Consider the following 21,036-nt stretch of genomic DNA (forward strand, 5'->3'; position numbering starts at 1 on the left):
GACCTTAGAGTGGTGTCTTTCCTTGTAAAGTACAGATAATTTCTGCCTTGGCCCTCCCTCGAAGCAATGTTATGTGAGTGGATGGAGGACCTGTGAAGAGCTTCAGATGCCTTTGGGAAAGGTGCCAGAGAAAGAGAAGGCACTGTTATGATAACCGTGATGTCCTTGCTGTTACTAGTCAAAATCACCCACAGATTTCCCCAGAGACTGAGCTAGCTGTCAAATAAAAGATAGTAAAATTGACCGGAGAGAAAATGAAGTGGCCATTTTACTTAGATAACCAGATTGGGTCTCCTGAGGAAAGGAATCCAGTTTATCTAATGAAGACGTCGTGCTGTCAAGGCACTGAATCTCTGGTTTCCTGAGGGTTAAAAGATTAGGGCCTGGGACCACCACAGCATTCATCAATACTGCCTTTCCACCTTTTCTAATTGCCACAGACTGAGGGTCATCAGTCCCTCGGTACCACTAATGTACGATATCGATCTCAAGTAAGAAAGATGGAACCTCAGGAAGCAAGAAATCTGTCTCGAGGACCGTGAAGCCGCTGTGACTATCGGCTGCCACTGGGAGGAGCCAGCAGGCCAAACTCGCAGTCGACATTCACATTCGGCAGCCAACCTGCTTTGAAGTTCCCGTAGTCTGACCTCACCTACGGTGAACTGGTGGTGACTGGGAAATCTTTAGCCTCGGTTTTAGCATTACAGAGCATTTATGTGATGTCACCAACATGACTGGTATTGTAACGACTCAAGTCCTGGCACGAGTGCAGGTCCTAAAAGTCAAGTACCACCAGCACCTCTCTCCCTGTTGTAGCAAAATCCTCTATGTGGGAGACACAGGCTGAAGCCGACCTCACCACCGAGGTTTGGTTTTAAAAACTGCCTGAAATCGTCCCCAGTGAGATGATGAGCGCCAGCGCAGCCGAGGCAGCTGCCTCTGCAGGGAAGAATGGAGAGCAGGAAAGCGGGCTTTGTAGCAAGCAGCCTGGCATAGCCTTCCATTCCCTCGGTCGATGAGAGACGGAAGGTGAGCAAGAACCCAGCTGTTCTGGAAGACTCGGTCTGGGGCAAGTTCTCATTAGATTGGCACCTAACAGTATTCAGGGCCATGTATACCGCTCTGCCCTCTGCCTCCCAGACGCTTGGATTGGAGCACAGAAGTGACACATTTAATGAACATGCTGCCAACTACAGATTTGCCCCTTGTTGCTCAAGGAGGGCTGGGGTCGGTGGTGTGCTGGAGCTGATCGTGCACACCTCTGACTCTTCTTCAGTGACCGCCTGTTGGCAGCTTGAAATCGAGCGCTACAAATCAGGGCACCCCCTCACACCCAGCCAGAGCTGGTTGTTCATCGTTTACCAGAACACCACCAGCTCGGTTTCAGCACGGGGATAGATGTAACAATCACATAGAGCCTGACAGCTAAGAGTGCTGTGTGATGATGAGCCCAAAGAAACATCCTTGACTTCTCTGAGCCACTATCCTAAGAACAGGAAGAGGGTTGTATCAGGTGTCTCAGATGCCTAGATGTAGAAAAAAAATGGGTGAGGGCCAGCTGGGGCCAGAACTGCCCAGGGGCCCCTTGACCTAACCAATCTCACTCTGCTTACAGGGAAAGCCAGAAAGAACCGGAGAACAGCCAACAGTATTTATGAATCATTCAGCTTAAACAGGATTGAACAAGTTGACTAACTAGGCCCTTTCCCACCTTTAACACTTGAATGTGAGCTAATTAAAACAAACACCCATCATTTTAAAAATGGGAAAGTTTATTGTGAATCACCTTACTGGGCCAACAGCAAAATCCATGGAACCTGCATAGTAGGGATTCGTCATTTAGCAGGCTGTGGTGGGGCTTTTCCTTTGGGGGAGAGGAGGCTTAAAAAGCATTGTAAGGTACAGATCTTTGCTGTGAAGTGCTGATGACAGTCCTCACTTAGGTGATCCCAGAGAGAGAGATTTGAGTTTTACTTGGTTTAACTGACTTCCACTTAACCGCTTTCAATTTCACAGCAAGCAAAGAAAACTAATTTCATCACCCCCGGGCCAAAGTATCTTTTCTTTCTAAGCATTCCCCAAGGGAAGAAAGCTGTTGGGTCAGCTGCATGGCAATCTATTATGTTAAGGGTTTTTTTTGTTTTTTTGTTTTTTTTTTCAGTATTAATAATAGTGAACACACCAAACATAAATATCTGAACATAATACTTGTTACTGGGTAGCACAGGGATTATATCAAACTTTAACAACCCCTATGACCAACAAATAGTCTTGTTTGTGGAAGACAGACTAGAAAAACATACACCCAGCACAGACAAATGGTTAAGTCTTAAACCCTTAATTAGGTTTCCTGGCAAAATGGTGGCTAATGAAAGCCACATGTGCTGGAATAGTGGCAGCCTCCCAGATTCCTGGAGCCTCTGCAGGCCCCAGAGGGGGACGTCTCAGAACAGCCAAGCAGCAGCCAAGCCTTTTGGACTGCCAGTCTGCTTAACTCCCCATTTTCTTCTCCGAAGAGCTTTTTCTTCTTTATATCCAGAAAGACTTTACCGGCGAGTACATCCATCCCATTTCATAAGGTGCTGTGTTTCCAGGGCACTATTCATACTGATGGATCACTGGAAAAGTGAGGTGGTCTTACAATGGTTTTGGAGTTTCCAAGTTCTCACTCAAGCTATCTAAGGTGCCAAGCTGATTCCATTATGCGAAAACTTTCCTTCCGTAGAGGACACGCACACAAATACAAAGCTGTTCAAAAATAACATGGGGAGGGGGCTTTACACAAAGTTTAGTGGGATGACATAATGGTACAGAGGAAGTTGGCTTTGCAATTATATTTCTAAACGGTCTGAACTTGGTCTCACTGCTGACATCATCTGGATGGTTACAAGGCCCCAAGGACGAAATGGCTGATCTCTTCTCAAACCAGACACAGATCGCCTTAGCTGGGCGGCCCGTTATGGATGCCACTGCGGAGGGCAGGGAGCTGGAGAGAGTGAGCTTCGTCCTCAGTAGTCCTTATGCTCCTTTTGAACTAGCCTTGCTGTTCTGGGTTGTCTTTTGGGATTTGACCTGGAGTGTCTAGGTATAAAACATAAGGACTTTAGGCACTGGTCACAGTCAGATGTGTGAGTTCTTCAGGAGTCCCTCTTGTATTTTCTTAATCAAATAATGACAGACCATAAAGTCAGATCCAAGGTTATAATTTACCTTGATAATAAAAATTTAAAAATTTTAAAGGGGGAGCCCTGCAAGCAAGGCCCCTGGATGTTCAGCCCCAGATGTCTGCATGTTCGCTGGCTCTCTTCTTTGGTGGTCAGGAGCCAGCGGAGACAGTCACCGTCCAACTTTCCCATGACCCCCCCCCCCCACTTACTTGTGTCATGCTTCTGCTCTTGCCCCAAATTCTTTCACCCAAATGGGAGAAATGGATAGTAAGTAATTTCTTATTTACATGCATTTCTCCTAAGATTTAAATTGCTTTCCTGCTAGTATTTCCTGACATCTGAAGCCTGTGTGAGATACACAACATATGGGAACTATTTCCATCTGGCACAAAAGAAAATAAGAATCTGCCTATATTGTAATTAGCTTCCAGACTTAACATGTTTAGTCCTGATCCACGATTGCATTGGTTGATAAGGTGTTTTGTTTTGTTTTGTTTCGCTTTTGGATAACCGAGTTTTAAAAATGTTAGTGGTTATAAAATGACTAAAGTTCAGCCTACAACTTCCTGTTTGGAGGACAGGAAGAACTGTGCAGTGTTTTGCAATAGTTACAATTCTAGATTCTCCCTGCCCTTAAAAATAGCCAGAGAGAAAAGGCTTTCTTTTTTCAGACACTTACAGCTTCTTTAGCAGAAGGGATGAGTCCTTTCGGTAATGAAACGGGTGAAGATGGCAATATGGACGATGAGGTAACTGGGGGCAGTTGTATACATTCCTCATCCTTAAACATCAGAACTGAGAGTTAGGTTACGGGTTTAAAACAAAATGTGTACTAGATCTATAGTCACACTGCCATGACTGCCAGGAACTTGTAACAATGACATATTTTGGCACAGGATTCAAGAGGCTACATTTGGAACCTAATTGCATATAGCCAAATGTTGACCTTTCTTACAAATAGATCTGTTAGTACAATAAATATTCCTTATTTAAAGAACACCACTGTATTCAAATACAGTTTCATTGAGGGATTTAAAAATATATGTTAATTTGTTCTCATTTTTAAAGCTAATTAATCAAATGAAAAGTAATTGTCCAACCTTAGTTCCCTTCAGTGGAGGTGCTACATCCAGCAGGTTCTCTTTAGATTCAGGATAAGTAGCTGGTTCCACAGGAATATCCATCTTTGGAGACTAGGAAGAGAGATATTTTATATAAACATAAGCTTTCTGTTATTTCTGAAACTCAGAAGCACTTCATAGTAATAAATGCTTTCTAGCACAACTTGCTTTCCACTAAATCCCTGACTTCTTCCAATTATACCCTTTGTGAGAACATATGAAATATGTCACTGAAATAGCAACTTAGTATTATTATCTTTGAATTATGAGTGCCCTATATACAAAAGTTGCACCCTAAGGAGATCCTAGTATTAAAAATCCTCAGTCATTGAGACACCTGGCTGGCTCAGTTGGTGGAGTGTGTGACTGACTCTTGGTTGTGAGTTTGAATCCCACGTTGGGTGTAGAAATTACTTAAAAAGTAAAATCTGAAAAAAAAATTCCCCATTTATGAACAAGCTCCTGATTTGTCAATTCTGATCCTGTTCTCACTCTCAACAACAATCATTCATCAGCTTTTTTTTTTTTTTAATGTTTGTTTATTTTTGAGAGAGAGTGGGTAGGGGAGGGACAGAGAGAGAGGGAGACAGAGAATCAATCCCAAGCAGGCTCTGCCCTGAGCCAAACAGGGGGCTTGAACCCACAAATCTTGAGAGTAACCTGAACCGAAACTAAGGGTAGGACGCTCATCTGACAGAGCCACTCAGGCGCCCCTCATCAGCTTCTAATAGCATTGATATAACTTAGTCAAAATTGACATCTTTATCATCTTGGTGTCTAATAGTAAGTGATAAATTTGTCTGAATTATTAAAATGGTAGGTGCTGCTTAAGAGAAGCTCCTGCAACATGAGGAAAATGTAAGGGATGGTATTTTAGAATAGCTGGCTAACTTACTTTCAAGAATTATATTAATTAGATTTGAAAAGTAAATATGTCACTGCTCTTTGGAAATAAGTAATTTCTTTGTGCACTTTGGAGGGAAAAAAGCTACATATATCCTAAATTATAGTATACTTAACTTGATGTCTCTAAAGTCTTTACAGAACCTAGCATGCTACTTATTCTCATTTTGTATATATGGAAAATAGACGTTTAAAGACGTGGATTAAAAAGAAAAAACTAATAAAATGCCTAGGAGCTTGTCATTTTGTCCTTGATTTCTAGGTTTTTCTCAAACATTCTAGAAAGCAGCATCTGGATAAAGGGCTTATGCCCCTCTAGAATAATTCTGGAAATACAAATTTAGCTCTGAGATATTACACTATTCCAAGATTTCCTTGCTCCTGAGAACAGTCTAAGAATGACAAATTTGTTCTGTCTTAATGACCAAAGATAGAGTAAGAATCAGGTAGGCTGCCTTTTAGAACATGGTCTGGGTTCCATGTTCCAGGGTCCTTCCCAGACAAAGCCCAAATCTGATTAGTCTCTGGAAATATGGAAAGGAAAAGCAAGGTGGTGTTCCCTGAAGTACATTTTTCATGCTGGAATTCATCTAATATCCCTTGGCTTGTCCGAGGAATCACTAGCTTAACTAAATTAAAAATGATTGGTCCCCAATCCAGAGTACTTCACTAAACCACATGTGCAGCGTCTTCTGTAATGGTCTCTCCTTTCTTACCCATGCAGGTTCTGACTTAGACATGAAGCCACAAAGTAGAGAAGTGAGAGTCCCTTTCTTTTTTTTAAAGAAAGAGATCGCGAGTGGGAGGGAGGGGCAGAGGGAGAGAAGGTTAAGCAGGCTCCACACTCAGTGCAGATCCCATAACCACGGGATCATGACCTGAGCCAAAATCAAGAGTCGACGCTCAACCAACTGAGCCACCCAAGTGCCCCGAGAGGTCCTTTCTGATCAGAGCAAGATGCTCTAGTGATTGGGCCCATCCTGGGTTTTTCAGTAAAATACCAGGAGGGGGAAAAAAACTGCTGAATTAAAGGCAACAAAAAATGATTAAGGAAACGAGTTGAAGGAAAACAAATAGTTTACATTCTAGATTGGCCATTCACTGCTTAAAAATTCACAGGAATCTGGACATATAGACACGAAAGAACAGGGACTATTTAGTTTCAAAACAGAAAGTGGTGAAAACAGTCTGCTGCTGAAGACAAGATAGCTAAAGAGAAAGAATAAATGGGATTCCTAAATCAAGCTGGGATTAAAAAAAAAAAAAGTAATAGCTCTAGAGCTGGAGCTAGTTTTAATGATTTTAATTTTTTAAAGAATTCTAAAACAATTTTAAAGCCAGTTGGACCAAATTCCAAAAGATATTCCAAAAGAAAGGTCTACCCTAACTGCAAGAGGAAATAAGACATTTATGGAGAGGCCCCAGTAACAGAAATCCCGAAACTCCATAAACCCAGGTACTTACCTCCCCACTTAGTGGTATCTCAATTGGCTTTGGCTTCACATCTATCAGGTAGAAGGTTCGGGACAGGAGCAACAGAGAAGGAGGGACATTCTCCTTCAGGTGGAGGTCCTGCCACTGGAGAACGGGAGGAGGATAAAACACGATCGAATCGCAGAATGTTAGAACTGGACATGACCCACAGTCATCTACTGCTTCCCTGGTTTTACAGCTTCCCCAGCCACACCCTGGTAAACAACGGCACAAGGATAATGCTCGTCTCCGGGCTTCTGAGCCAGTAGTTGTGCTGTGCAACCCCCTCACACCAGTGGGATCAGAGTGAGAGAGGGGGTGTTCCATTAAACTTCCAACCCAATTGTGGATCAAAGCTCAGTATCTTTTCTTAGCCACAAAGCAGATAATGTGAAAGAAAAAATAAGACTCATGCATAACCAAGGAAATAAACTTTAAAATGAAAATGAGACATAATTTTCAAGAACCAAATTGGTCAAGTTTAAATATTATTAGAGCGATCATACATGACCAGAGACAAAATTCAAAAAGTAAAATGTAATCAGTAACAATAAGCCCGCCTTCTACTCCTACCCTTTGCTACCTTGTTTCCCGCCCTAGAAGCAACCAGTGTTACCAGTTGTCCTGTGAATATACAAACATACATTTATAGGTGTTTCATCTTTACATAAAGTATGATATATATACACTGTTCTGCCCTTTGCTTTTTTTTCCACGAAAATATCTTGGAGATTGATTCATATCAGTAGTTAATAGAGCTGCCTCTTTCTTTTTAAACATCTATTAAGTGTTCTATTGTTGCATGGAAATGCCACAATTTGATTGTTTTCCTATTAATAAACTTCAGGCTGTTTCCAATCTTTTGCTATTATAAATGGTGCTGCAATGGATAATCTTATTGATACATCATACTGCACAAGTGAAATTTCTAGGTCAAAGTAAATGCATTTTTAAATTCTGAAAGATTATGTGGAGGTTTTTCTCAGCAATGCATAAGCACCCCTCTCCCCAACCCTAACAACACAGTGTCATCAGACTTATCTTTGTCCACATAATAGGTGAAGGGGATATCTCGTAGTTGTAATTTATCTTATTACGAAGCTAAGATGTTTTATCTGATTATCATTTTTAGATTTTCCTTTCTATAAAGTGTCTGCCTGTATCCTAACACAGGAATTTTTTTTTTTTTTTAATTTTTTTTTTAATGTTTGTTTATTTTTGAGAGAGAGACAGAGTGTGAGCAAGGGAGAGGCAGAGAGAGAGGGAGACACAGAATCCAAAACAGGCTCCAGGCTCTAAGCTGTCAGCACAGAGCCCAACATGGGGCTCGAACCCACGAACCATGAGATCATGACCCGAGCCAGAGTCGGACGCTTAACCAACTGAGCCACCCAGGCGCCCCGTGACACAGGAATTTTTAAATAATACATAGTGCTGGATGTCATATTGTTGGATTAGTATCCTCACTTCTTTGGTAAAAATGATACACCCTCTCAAGAAAGCTATTTGACAGTATGAACTCACCCAATACTCTATGTTCAAGAAATAAATGATTTTAAGAAACTTTCTCTACAGTATGTTCACCTTCCAGCCAGAGCAGGTCCAACATGTAAGAGGAAAGAGCTACCTGACCTGGTTTCGAAGCCACAACAGCGACTCCCATTCCAAAACACTGTGTACACTTGATAGCACTTCTTACAGTTATGAGAATTTTAACAGGAGCTGCTCCTTTGTTCAAAAACATTGATGCTCTTAGTTAAAATATGTTGTCTGAGGGAAACTATGAAACATCTGCTGCCAAAGTCAAGGCTTTACATTGGCTTGAGGCATTAACTGGAAAAGTGGTCCCAGGTGAGCCACCGGGCAAGGTTTAGAACTCCGGGTGGATTCACACATGACAGGCCTTGGATTAGAGATTTTGCCCAAACCCGTTAAATAGCTGAAGTATGCAAAACTCTAAGTTGGCCCCAAGATTCCCCGTCCCCGGTGCACCCACACCTCCTTCCAGTTATTCAAGCATGAATGTAGGTGCTGCCAGGAGGAGTTTCCAGATATAATTAGGGTCCCAAGTCAGTAGGCCTTAAAGTAGGAAGTTATCTAACTAGGTCTCGCCTAATCACGTGAGATCTCTAAATGTGGAGCTAGAGGTCAAAAAGGGGAAGTCTGAGATGAGAAGCTTACAGGGGTCTGGCTAGCGAGAAGCTTTGCACTTCTGACAGACAGAACTTGTAAGCTAACAAACAGGTGCTGTTTTCAGCAACTAAGTTTGTGGTAGTTTCTTAGCAGCAACAGAAAACTAACAGAGTACCCTGTCTCCATCAAAAAAGTAAATCTAGCTTCTGGGGTGCCTGGGGGGCTCAGTCAGTTAAGCATCTGACTTCAACTCAGGCCATGATCTCATGGTTCATGAGTTCGGGCCCCACATCAGGCTCTCCGCACTGAGTGCGGAGACTGCTTGGGATTCTCTCTCTCTCCCTCTCTCTCTTTGCTCCTTCCCCGCTTGCACTCTCTCAAAATAAATAAATAAGCTTAAAAACAAAATAAATCTAGCTGCTTCAGTGACCCACTGCTCAATTACATGAGGCAAACTAAGGTAAGATGGCTCGCCTGAGAAGTCGACATTGCAAAGTGAGGTCTGCAAATCGCAGGGAAGAGAGTTCTAGTGAGAGTGGCCCGGGAGAGCCGCTACTTGCCTCTGTGAGCTGCTGTCTCAGTTGCTCCTCAGTGAGACCCAGGGATCTCATTCCTCGGGCCCTGCAGGCAGCCTGCAGTTCTGACACGCTCAAAGCACTCACCCCTTCTTTGGCAATTATCTGAAAGAAACATAAGCAGTGGTACTGGATCTTTCCGTCCCAATCTTACCAAACGCCTAAATTCCAACAAATCAGGGGAAACACTACATCTCTCACACCTTGTCCTCTGCACTGACTAAAGGCGCAGCAGTTGGAAATGAAGGGAATCCTGCCAACAGGTATTAATAGTATCAGAGATAGTCCCATAACTCCTCCCCAACACTCTCGTCCAAGTAATTCTTTCCCCTCTTGGTTTGCATTTTGGCTGGTTGTGACATCTCTTCCCCTTCGTGGCAGCTTTAGGCTTCATCAGAAAATATTCCACTTGAAAAGTTTTCAGTGTTACCATTTGCTGAGTGTCCCAGTATCACTCTCCCCCCAACCCCGCCCCCACTGGGGCACAGCCCTACCTCTGGTCCACAAAACTCTCTCAATATCTAACAGTTTCTGCTTGTTGTGCCCCAAAACTACAGTACTTCTGGGACCGGTATTGTTTATTCCAAAGTTCTGGAAGCAACAGCTGAAATCTAAATGAGGCCAAAGGGATGGTGCTTTCTCAGTTCTGGGAATCTTGCTCCCTCAGGCAGAATGCTTTCCTTAAAGCAGCTGATTCTGACTCAAAAAACATTCTTTCCATTTTTTAAGGAGCCTAATTAGTAGTTACAATGCCTTTTCCTCCATAAGATGTCCAGGCTCTGCTTCCCCTCTCTGCATTATGACTTGTCACCCCTTCTTATCAGGCCAACTCACCGGGCAGAATATTTACTCTGGCATCAGCTCTGAGGAAGGGGAGCTGAGGTGTGGGGGTAGAGCACTGGCCTTAGCAATGGAAGACTCTCAGGAATCTCCTGGGCTGCTGCTCCTTCCCAGCAGGTCCTAACTACTTTAGATTACTAAATTACTAACTGCTTGTGAGGGCCTTCTCCAGAAAGTGCGTCAGAGTAAGACAAACAACTCCTAAAATGAGTAATCACAGTTCACGTTGTCATGGTAATGATTGTTTAAACCATTCAATGGTTTGCCAGAACCAGTCCCGGAGAAGATCTAAGAGAAGATATTGCACTTTATCACAAAGCCACCCTAAGGGATCTCCCATGCCTTGCTGATTCCCTATGGCTATAGTTAAGCTCTTACTTCATCATCTGCTTTGATAGACTTCAGTTTCATCAGAAGTTGAAAGCGAAGCAAATTGTTGGTTCCAAAGGGCTGCAGTTCTAGTAGTTTGCAGAGGGCGACCAGCTGAGGTCGGTCTAGGTGTTCCAGGGTTAGCTGATCCTCAAACAGTTTGGAAAAGCGAACTATCTCCTTTGTACTGGGCTTGTGGCCTGTCTGAACCTAGGCAATGAGACAAAGAGGTTCATTAAAATGTATTTTTAAAAAAATTTTTTTAATGTTTTATTTATTTTTGAAATAGGGAGAGACAGAGCATGAACAGGAGAGGGTCAGAGAGAGGGAGACACAGAATCTGAAACAGGCTCCAGGCTCCGAGCTGTCAGCACAGAGCCCAATGCGGGGCTCGAACTCATGGACCGCGAGATCATGACCTGAGCCGAAGTCGGCCGCTCAACCAACTGAGCCACCCAGGTGCCCCTAAAATGTATTTCTTACTTAATTTAACCTTCCCTGTAGACTATTTGAAAGACACATCAAGGCATTCACAGACTCTATCTTATGTCTGGAAATCGGCCCTGTGGTACAAAAAGGAGAAATCTGTCCAAGTCAGTCTAAGTCAACTGAAAAATCAGGAGTAGTTCACAAGTCTGACTCTAGATCTACGGTTCTTTCCACGAAGTTATCAACGTCTTCAACACATGACTGCTTTAAAATGGGTTTTTCTGCAAATCTCTAAATGTTTGCAGTATTGTATCTGTATAACTAAGGTATCTGCAAAGTCAGAGACCATGAACAATTTGGAAGCTCCATGATGACATGAAGTTTTCATATAACTGCCAGCCTGGAAGTTGTTGTCTGGTATTACAAAAGAGACTGACACCTGTTTGACGTAGGATGAGAACTGTGTAGAGGCGTCTCCCAACTTGGCCCTGTTCCTCCTTGCCATTTCTGTAATTGTTTCTTGAAGAAATTTTGCTAGTTCCAACTTTGCAGCCATTTTCTTTTTCTGTTTTTCTTCCTTAATAATAGAAGAGGAGGAAGTTAATCATTCATGATTGCAACTTCATAGAAAAAGATGAGAAAAAAATAACCACCACCTTGTTATTGTTCATCCCTACTTCATGTGTTAATATTATTTTCAGACCTAATTAAATGGGTTTTGTGAGAAGCAGAATAAAAACTAGCCTCTGTTTGCAACTTGACTCCTTAATCTTACCTTTTATTTGTTACTAACACAATGATCATAAATATTTGATAGATCCAAATTGTCCCCTCAATGGCAGCCTTTGTCATTATTTAGAATGAGAATTTATCTCTCAGCCTGGTACAACCAAACCATCTAGCTGGACCAACCTCCGGTCTCAGTGGTCCCAGATTTTGCATGAGCCAGAAAGTAACTGGGAAAGAAACTGGGAAAGTAACTCTATGCTACTGTAGCACGTAGTTTCATACAAAACAGATACAATTAATTATAATACACTGACGTGTTACAACAGATGTGAACAAAGCACTACACAAAAAAGAATTACATGTACATTCCTTTTTTTTTTTTTTTTTTTTTTAAGTAAGCTCTACTCCCAGGGTGGGCCTTGAACTCCAAGATCCTATGATCTACTGACTGAGCCAGCCCCTAAATGTACACTCTTAAGACTCGATGTTGACAAGTATTTCTAAATCCTCATTCACTATCAGAAATGCAGTGTGGTAGCATTTTCAGAATAACCATAGTCAGGACTCAGGGGGATGGAGAGAAAGAGAAAGCTTTGTCTATTTTTTAAGTTGTCCAAGAGATTCTAATGATCAGCCAATCATAGCAATCATTGATTTTTAGAAAGATCTGAAGAGACGCAAAAAAAAAAAAAAAAAAAAAAAAAAAAGACAAGAAAAATCACACAATGGCAATGGCAATACCATCATGAGATCCATCCATCCATCTATTCATTTATTTACTGAGCATCTACCCTGTGCTAGGTGCTGGGGATAAAACAGGCAAAAACAGAGAAGAATTCCTGCCCTCATGGAACTTCTCGTCTAATGGGAAAGACAAACATTAGTGACTAATGATAATCCAAAATTTCCATAAATTAATGTAAAAGTGTAACAAATAAGTATGATGAGAGTGAATGGGTGCTCTAATCTGATGTAAATAGTGTCCTGCCTCCCATAACCTGCTTCCCTCCACCATCACCTACTCTGTCTGTCTCATTCATCTCCGTGAAAAGAAAGAAAGAAAAAGGTACTTTCTAAAACTCTGGCCATGATGTGTGTATATGTATGTTTGGGGAACGAGAAGTGTTAAGGAAAGAGGACTGTTTAGATAAATCACTTCCTCTCTGCCCCCATCTTCCTGCACGCACAAATACATTCCTTGGAATCTCAAGATATTAATTCTAGGTCCTGATTACTTGAAACGTAAGTAAACTAAACCACTACCAGTCAGTTAAATACTGAAGCTTGATTCTACCCCCTAACACCTATCTCAAATGTATCTTCAAGTTTTTATTCCTAATACCACTTTCATAATTTAATCCTCTCACTCCTGTGCTACTGTAACGGTATTCCAGATGATTTCCCTCCCTTGGCTCTGCCCTCTTCAATCCTTCCAGCTAGCAAAATTATTTTTCTAAGGTACAGATCTAATCATGTTACTCACCCTCTGCGTAAATTTACCTTCCATCATTCACCATGGTCAAAGGCAAACTCTAAATTCCTTAGGGTGGTAGACGCTTTCCAACCTGACCCAACACATCACTTTTGTCTCATCTTCCACCATGGATCTCCTTGTATTCCCTACTCAAACCACAAAGAAGCACTCAGTGTCTCAGATTCTGTCATACTCTTTTATACAATTAAGCCATTGTAAGTGCTACTCTTTCTATCCAGAAAGCCTTTCAAATGCTGCAGCAAAATTCTACCACTTTTCTAATCTCAGTCGCCTAGCTATCTCTTCTATGAGACATTTCCCAATCCCATTTAAAACTTGTCCTTTTCGGGGCGCCTGGGTGGCGCAGTCGGTTAAGCGTCTGACTTCAGCCAGGTCACGATCTCGCAGTCCATGAGTTCGAGCCCCGCGTCAGGCTCTGGGCTGATGGCTCAGAGCCTGGAGCCTGTTTCCGATTCTGTGTCTCCCTCTCTCTCTGCCCCTCCCCCGTTCATGCTCTGTCTCTCTCTGTCCCAAAAATAAATAAATGTTGAAAAAAAAAATTTATAAAACTTGTCCTTTTCAGGAGTGCCTGGGTGGCTCGTTGGTTAGGTGTCCTACTCTTGATTTGGGCTCAGGTCATGATCCCACGGTTTGTGGGATTGAGCCCCACATTGGGCTCCGTGCTGACAACATGAAGCTGCTTGGGATTCTCTCTTTCCCTCTCTCTCTGCATGCCCCACCACCCTTCCCCCCACTGCGTACACACTCTCTGTCTCTCTCAAAAGAAATAAACATTTAAAAACAAATACATAAAAGTTGTCCTTTTTGTCCTCTTGTAATGTTGTGTTCATGCCTTTGTACCTCTGTGTAGTAAGAGTGGCACAGCATGGAAAGAATGAAGGGGCCACCCCAGTGACCATCCAATGAGGATCCCTCTTCTCCAGGACGAGTCTTAAGCACTAAAGTGTCTGTCTGGCTAAACCTACTATTCAACTAGTCCCTGCAATAGCAGTTGGTTTTTGTTTTCTTTTTTTTTTTTTTAATGGTTAAAAAGTTACGATTCAATGGGATCACATTGTCAACAAATGATGCTAGAAAAACTTGGTATCCACACGCCAAAAAAAAAAAAAAAAGTCTTAACACTGATGTTCCACCTTTCACCAAAATTAACACAAAACAGATTATAGACTTACATTTAAAACTCAAAATTATAAAACATCCGGAAGAAAACACAGGAGGGGCACCTGGCTGGCTCAGTCAGTAGAGCAATGCGACTCTTGATCGCAGGGTCTTGAGTCAAGCCCCATGCTGGGTGTGAAGCCTACTTAAAATAAAATGTAAAAAATTAAAAAAAAAAAAAAAAAAAACCATATGAGAAAACCTAGGTGACCTAGAGTTTGGCAATGAGTTTTTAGATACAACACCAAAAGCATGAGCCAAGAAAAAAATCTATCGATAAGTTGTACTCAATTAAAATGAAAAACTTTAGCTCTGTGAAAGCCAGTTAAGAGAATGGACAAGCTATAGGCTGGGAGAATATATTTGCAAAACACATATCTGATAGAGGACTTGTATCCAAATATACTAAGAACTCCTAAAACTCAACAATAAGAAAATGAACAACTCCATTAAAAAGTTGGCAAAAGACAGATACCTCCCCAAAGAAGATATACAGGTAGCAAATAAGCATATGAAAATAAGCATGTGTTCAATATTACACCTCATCAGAGAATTGCAAACTAAAATAACAATGAGATATCACTTTACACCTATTAGAATAGCTAATATTCACAGCAGTGACAACACAATGCTGATGAAGACAAAGAGCTATGGGAACTCTCGTTGCTGGTGAGAATAAAAAAACGGTATCACTACCTGGGGAGACAGTTATTTTTTTTTCCAAAACGAAACAGTCTTACCATACGATCCAGCAATTGCTTTCCAATGTACTTAGGAACCCAAATGAGTTGAAACCTTATGCTCGTACAAAAACCTGCACACAGACATTCATTTATGGCAGCTTTATTTATAATTGCCAAAAACTGTAAACAACCACGATATGTTTCAACAGGTGAATTCAACAAACTGTGGTACATTCACACAGTGAAATATTATACACTGATAGAAATGAGCCATGAAAGGAGTGCACACTGTATGATCCCAACTATCTGATATTCTGGAAAAGGCAAAACTATAGAGACAGTGAAAAGATCAGTGGTTGCCACTGATTCGGGGAGGTAGGAGGAACAACAAATGACACACAGGGCATTTTTAGGACAGTGAAACTATTCTGGGTGATAGTGTGATGGTAGATACATAACATTATGCAATTTTCAAAACCCAAGAACTGTACATTACAAAAAGTAAAGCCTAATGTAAAGTATGAAATTTAACTAATAATAATATCTACATATTGGTTCTTCAGTTATAACAAACAGACCACACAAATGCAAGATGTTAATATAGGAGAAATGGGAGGTGGTACCTGGGGACCCTTCATATTTTCTGCTCAATTTTTCTATAAATGTGAAAACTGCTCTAAAGAATAAAGTCTATTAATTTTTTTTTTAATTAAAAAAAATCCTACATACCTTTTTGGATTCACTTTCAAAAGTTGATGGCAACATCTCTGGGAAGAATTTCAGAAATGCTGGTAATAAGAATTCCATGAAGGGTACAATGAGGAACACCATAAATGGAACCAGGCGGAAGAAATCAGCACAAGTTCTCAAGAGCTAAAGAATTAAATGCATATGCGGTATTCATTATTTTAGGGCATGTCCAAAAAAAAAAAAAAAAAAAAAAAGAAACCAAAAAAGCCTGCCTTGGTTCTTAAAGTGTTAAAAACCCTCAACAGATTTTCTCTGTTTATAAAATGGAAAGGTAGAGTTTTCCTCTTTACCACAGCTCTGAAGTAATATCTATGGGACACCTTCAAGGAAATCTATGACAACCAAAACATGTTATTGGCATCTCTTAGCTTTCATCTAAGTTAGAGGCCTGTACTTTAATAATACAGTATCTGTTAAAAACTGATTTTTGAAATGCATATACAGAATATATCAACAGTAGTTTCTACTTCGGGTGCACAGATCAAACCCGAAGTTTCTCCACTCTGCGGGGAGATCAGAAAATACAATTATAATCATCTTATAGGCAAATAAGAATCTTGCCTAAAGTTGGAGGGTCAGTCAGTTTCAGACAAATAAACTCAATCAGAAACTCTGGTTCTCACCATCAGTTACTACTCCTACTTTGGGATTTTTAGGATGAACTTTACGTCGAGTTTAAAACTTGGTTCCCCAACACTTCACTTTAATTTTACATTTTCTTTCTCAAGTATGACGCTTGCCTACCCTTCGTCTCTCTCGTCTGGTCAGCACCTGTCCATGCAATAGCCTCCAAACCATCCGGGCAGCAACTTTGGTGTCAATCCAAAGTAAATAAAATCCATTGTAATAATATTTAAGTTCACCCATAATTTTTTGTCTATAAGATCGCTTTTCTTCTTTAATCTTCATGCCAGTTCCTTTCGTGGGCTCAGGGTTTGTCACCTGTGGCTTTTTGGGGGTTTGCTCCGGCTGAGGTTTACCAGGGACGTCTTGTAGCCAGCAAGTTGATGTGTGTAGCTTTTGTATTATTCTAGTTCGTAAGTGCAGTACTTTACTGCCTGACTGATTAGGACAAGAATACTTCTTGCTTCCATAGTCCTTCATATATGTTTTCTTTAAATGGGAATCTGGCAAGTGAAGAAATGCAAATGATGGGGAGTAAGAAGAGCTGGTGAGATGGACAAAATGGCTAGGGAATCTGGAATAAAAAGCAACATCCTCTGAGTTGAGCACATACTAGGACAAACTCAAAAATTAAAGAAATAGACATTTTCTCTGGTTAAAATAAAACAACAGTTTTTAAGGTTGTATTTTAAAAGCACATGATAGTCATTAACGAATAACTTATACCCCAGAATAACTTTTTACCCCAGTTGAAGAACAAGGTACTTTATGGTTGAATGATATACTCTAGAAGAAATACTAATAAGTTAATTCCTAAAAATAACTGGTATATACAAGTTAGAAACCCCACAACTATTAATTTAAAAATTAATAATGGCAGGGGCGCCTGGGTGGCTCAGTTGGTTAAGCCTCCAACTTCAGCTCAGGTCATGATCTCATGGTTTGTGAGTTCAAGCCCCGCGTTGGGCTCTGTGCTGAAAGCTCAGAGCCTGGAGACTGCTTCAGATTCTGTGTCTCCCTCTCTCTCTGACCCTCCCCTGCTCGTACTCTATCTCTCTCTCAAAAATAAACATTAAAAATAATAATAATAAATAAATCAATAAAATAAAAATCTAATAGCAAATATTTTTCCATCATGGTGTGTGTTTGAAAGTGTTGCCTTTATCTACTCTCATGAAACAGGTGGAACGTTTGTGTCTTCGAGTTACTCTGCTGACAATAAGAATATTGTTTGAGGGGTGCCTGGGTGGCTCAGTCAGTTAAGCATCTGACTCTTGATTTAGGCTCAGGTCATCTCAAGGTTTGTGAGTTTGAGCCCTGCATCAGGCTCTGTGCTGACATAGTGGAGCCTGCTGGGGATGCTTTTTCTCCCTCTCTCTCTGCCCCTCTCCTGCCCGCTCACTTGCTTTCTCTCAAAAAAAAAAAAAAAAAAAAAAAGTAAGATTGCTTGAACAAAACTCTTCATGGCCTCCGTGGGTATTAACCAATCACATAATACCGCTTTGTCTGTGTAGTGCCCATGGACTCCCTCAAATGAGAGACATTTACAGCTGAAATGCCCTTCACCTAAGATTCTTCAAGAATGTTAGGTAAGAATTAGAATTGGGCACCCCATCCATAGATTTCTATATTGTAGTTTTACAATAGCTCATAATCTTCAGTTAAATTAGCACATTAGATTGTTTGAAAATAAAAATTCGACCCATCTAGGCAAAGAAAGTTCCTGGCAAGGACAGCTCTTCTGGCAAAGAGATGGCTTTTCCATTCTTGTGGACTGTTTTTGAAGCATGTCAAGATAAAACACATTTTGAAGGGCCAAAAGGCAAAATGTGCAATGTATCAGGCACAAAGTAAGTTCTCAGTGAATATACTTTGGAATAGTAAGTGATAACAGACCCTACTATAGCAGTTATGCGGCCTAGGACCGGTTTGTTTGCCAGCCACTGTACTCATTTTTATATCTAAGGGCGGCATGTAACGTTTATTGATTATGGAGGTGTCACTCTAAAACCATGATGTCTTCTGTCTTACCTGTGCCATACATCTACAGAATTACTCAGGCTGAGTTCTAAGGCATATAGAAAATTCAGGGTAGGTTTAAATACCATAAAATATGAGCTTCCTAAAAACCAGGATAGTTAAAGGCAACAAAACTTTAGTTTTTTAAAAGGTTTTATTTTTAAGTAACCTCTACACCCACGTGGGGCTTGAACTCACAACCCTGAGATCAAGAGTCCGACACTCTTCCCACTGAGCCAGCTGGGTGCCCCCAGCAAAGCTTTAATTTGTTGTGTAACCAGCCTATCCTTTCACATATATCTTTTTCATCTAGAAGAAAATTCATATGAATTTGGCAGGGGAAGGGGGGATTCCACAGCTTACCTTGTTCGGGCAATAGCTAAGATTGTATTATAACTGTAGAAAGCCATATTTATATTTGTCTCAACTAGTCAACATAGGAACCTAGACAGAAGTAAGTACACGATTTAGTATTTTAAAAACACATCAATTATAAAGATATCAGGATTTAAGTGTTTACTATTGCAAGGGTAGAAAATTTGCACATTCCATTCAAGGCGTAAAATCTCTCTCAAGTTCATGAATGTTTTCTCAGCCCTGGATCTGGAAATGGTACTTTGAGATCCCAACAAACAGAAATAAGTTCTAGTATAACGGTGCTCATGATGGCGATATGGTCTTCAAAGACTTCTATTTGTGGTCAGTAACACCTAGTAACCCACTAGAATGATTGCCAGGTTATTAGAGAAGCTAAGCAATACACACTTGTTTGTAGTCTAAGAATACAGGTAGAATGAAGTAAATATCCTGAATTTGTTTCACTTAGCTTTTCCCCCATACTTGGCCAAGCTGCCCCAAACTTTAAAGACTGAAAGTACTCACTAAACACTCATGTAGCAGTGAAGAGATAACATGGTACCTACTAATAAATCAAGTGGAGGTAAATCGGTTTCCTGTATTGGTGGTTCTCCAGAGTCCAAACTGAGCTTTGCGCCTTTAAATAAGCTTTATCAAAACCCTTTTCCATCCTGGGGCGCTTTTCAGCCAAGGGCAGCAAGGTGCTTTAGTAATATCCCTTAGCGTCAACTCTGCCTTCCTGCAGCTGGAAAAGGCCTAGACCAGGGTGTTCTCCTGGACGGAAACCTCAACCACAGAGCTGACATTTTGAACAGGAGTTCAAATAATCCTTCGGAACATCTAAAAACATCTAAACCCAGGCTAAGGGCGGGTGGTCTCCTGCTGGAGGGATGCCACACCCGATCCGGCGGTTAGCCTGCTCTCTGGCCCCCGGGCGCTCCCGCCCGGAGCTGTGGGCAACCACTTCCTAGGCGGGGACTGCCGGGAGCCCCGCCTGCGCCATCGCGCCGCCCACGCCCACACGCCGAGGGCCCCGGGCTCCCCGGGTTACCTTTGCTTCAGGCCCTTGACGACACAGGGGCGAAACGCGCTCTCGGCTTTTGTGCACGTAGTGTGTTGGAGGATTGTGTTTGTGGTAGCGGGGTCTCGGGGGGGGGGGTGGTTCTTTGTGTTTGGGTGCGGGGATGATGCGGGTACGGGGGCGACAACCTTGTAGGCGATCCAGGTTTATGGAAGGAAGCCGAGGAGAAGCCGGGCGCGGGGTACGGAAGAGAAAAGAGGAAGCGAAGCACCGAGGGAGGGGGAATGGAGGTTGAGCTCCAAAGTTGGGGGGCGGGCAGGGGCACGAGGTCAAGGGCTGAGGAGAGTGCTGAGGGGAACTGGAAGCTGTCGGGAAAACTGGACGCTGATGGGAAGAGCAGGATGCGGCGGGACCGGGCTCCGGAGGGAAAAAAAAGCAGGCGAAGTCCTCCGAATAACAGCTGGAGGACTTGGCCCGCCCACCCCTACCTCCTTGGGCCGGCTCCCCGGAACGGCTGCCTCAGTCCTCCAGTCCCTTCCCAGTCTCCCCTCCCCCAGCTCCCCATCTAGAAGGGCCCCGGGCCAAGTCTCTATGGCTCCACCTCTTTCCTCACCCGTTACGTCGCTCTGAGTGACGACACCACCCACCAATAAGCGCTCGGGTTACGGGGAGGGAGGGCGTCCTTCGCTGTGGCAGCCCTGGAGGCAGCGAAGGTCCAGCTGCCACCAGCTAAATGACCTTTCTATTGGGCTCGGTTTAAGAAGAGGCTGTACTGCGGGAGGGGGCAAGACTGACGTTTTTTCGCCCGTCCACACTCTATGAGCTGTGGGCTAACCCTCATTGAAGGCTAAAGAACCTCTTACCCTACCGATGGCGTAATATGCCCGATAGTCGCCATGGTAACCATCTTAAAGTCACGAATTACATCACTTTGATGTACTCCCCCACCCCCACCCCTCCGAATCAGCAACTGCCGGGGTTGGGGTGGCGCCGAGAGCTAGGCGGAGAGGGAGTGGCAGAAAGGGCGGGAATGGTTAGGAAAACATCCCTTTCCTTTCTCCGAGGCCTAAGAGTGGAATGCTGTGAAATCTTCATATGGAAATATGAATTCCACTAAAGTAATTTGCTTTATAAATCCGTTCTTAACAGATATTGTTTATGATAGTAGTTTTTGTAGAAATGTCAAATAG

General features: G+C 42.2%; 1 protein-coding gene and 1 non-coding gene across 8 annotated transcripts; both read right to left on the reverse strand.

Moving 5' to 3' along the window:
• Positions 1-1,751: 1,751 nt before the first annotated feature.
• LETM2 (leucine zipper and EF-hand containing transmembrane protein 2) lies at positions 1,752-20,416 on the reverse strand. Of its 7 annotated transcripts, none has more exons than XM_006930711.4 (11): positions 20,335-20,416; positions 18,832-18,912; positions 16,570-17,023; positions 15,805-15,948; positions 11,450-11,587; positions 10,591-10,791; positions 9,358-9,477; positions 6,656-6,769; positions 4,268-4,360; positions 3,847-3,948; positions 1,752-3,081 (listed from the first exon to the last, which is right to left on the reverse strand). In XM_006930711.4, exons 2-11 carry the CDS (start codon positions 18,876-18,878, stop codon positions 3,019-3,021), a joined length of 1,476 nt encoding a protein of 491 aa, XP_006930773.2. In that variant the 5' UTR covers positions 18,879-18,912; positions 20,335-20,416; the 3' UTR covers positions 1,752-3,018. The 7 variants fall into 7 exon arrangements, with proteins under 7 accessions (XP_006930773.2, XP_006930774.2, XP_006930772.2 ...); XM_006930712.5 differs by lacking the exon at positions 20,335-20,416 and adding an exon at positions 19,877-20,328; XM_006930710.4 differs by lacking the exon at positions 20,335-20,416 and adding an exon at positions 19,392-19,842.
• On the reverse strand, positions 7,977-8,061 carry TRNAQ-CUG. Its single transcript has one exon. It is a non-coding gene; the product is annotated as a tRNA-Gln (tRNA).
• Positions 20,417-21,036: the final 620 nt, after the last annotated feature.

This window comes from Felis catus, chromosome B1, assembly GCF_018350175.1.
Source record: "Felis catus isolate Fca126 chromosome B1, F.catus_Fca126_mat1.0, whole genome shotgun sequence".
In the NCBI taxonomy this organism is placed as follows: domain Eukaryota; kingdom Metazoa; phylum Chordata; class Mammalia; order Carnivora; family Felidae; genus Felis; species Felis catus.

What these genes read in the sequence shown, in the direction of transcription:
- LETM2 (XM_006930711.4), bottom strand. Translation starts at nt 18,878, where the DNA reads ATGGCTTTCTACAGTTATAATACAATCTTAGCTATTGCCCGAACAAG. An exon ending in TCTCATCCTACGTCAAACAG is followed by an intron (nt 10,792 to 11,449) that starts GTGTCAGTCTCT and finishes CTCATTGCCTAG; the next exon opens with GTTCAGACAGGCCACAAGCC. An exon ending in AGATACCACTAAGTGGGGAG is followed by an intron (nt 4,361 to 6,655) that starts GTAAGTACCTGG and finishes CTCTCTTCCTAG; the next exon opens with TCTCCAAAGATGGATATTCC.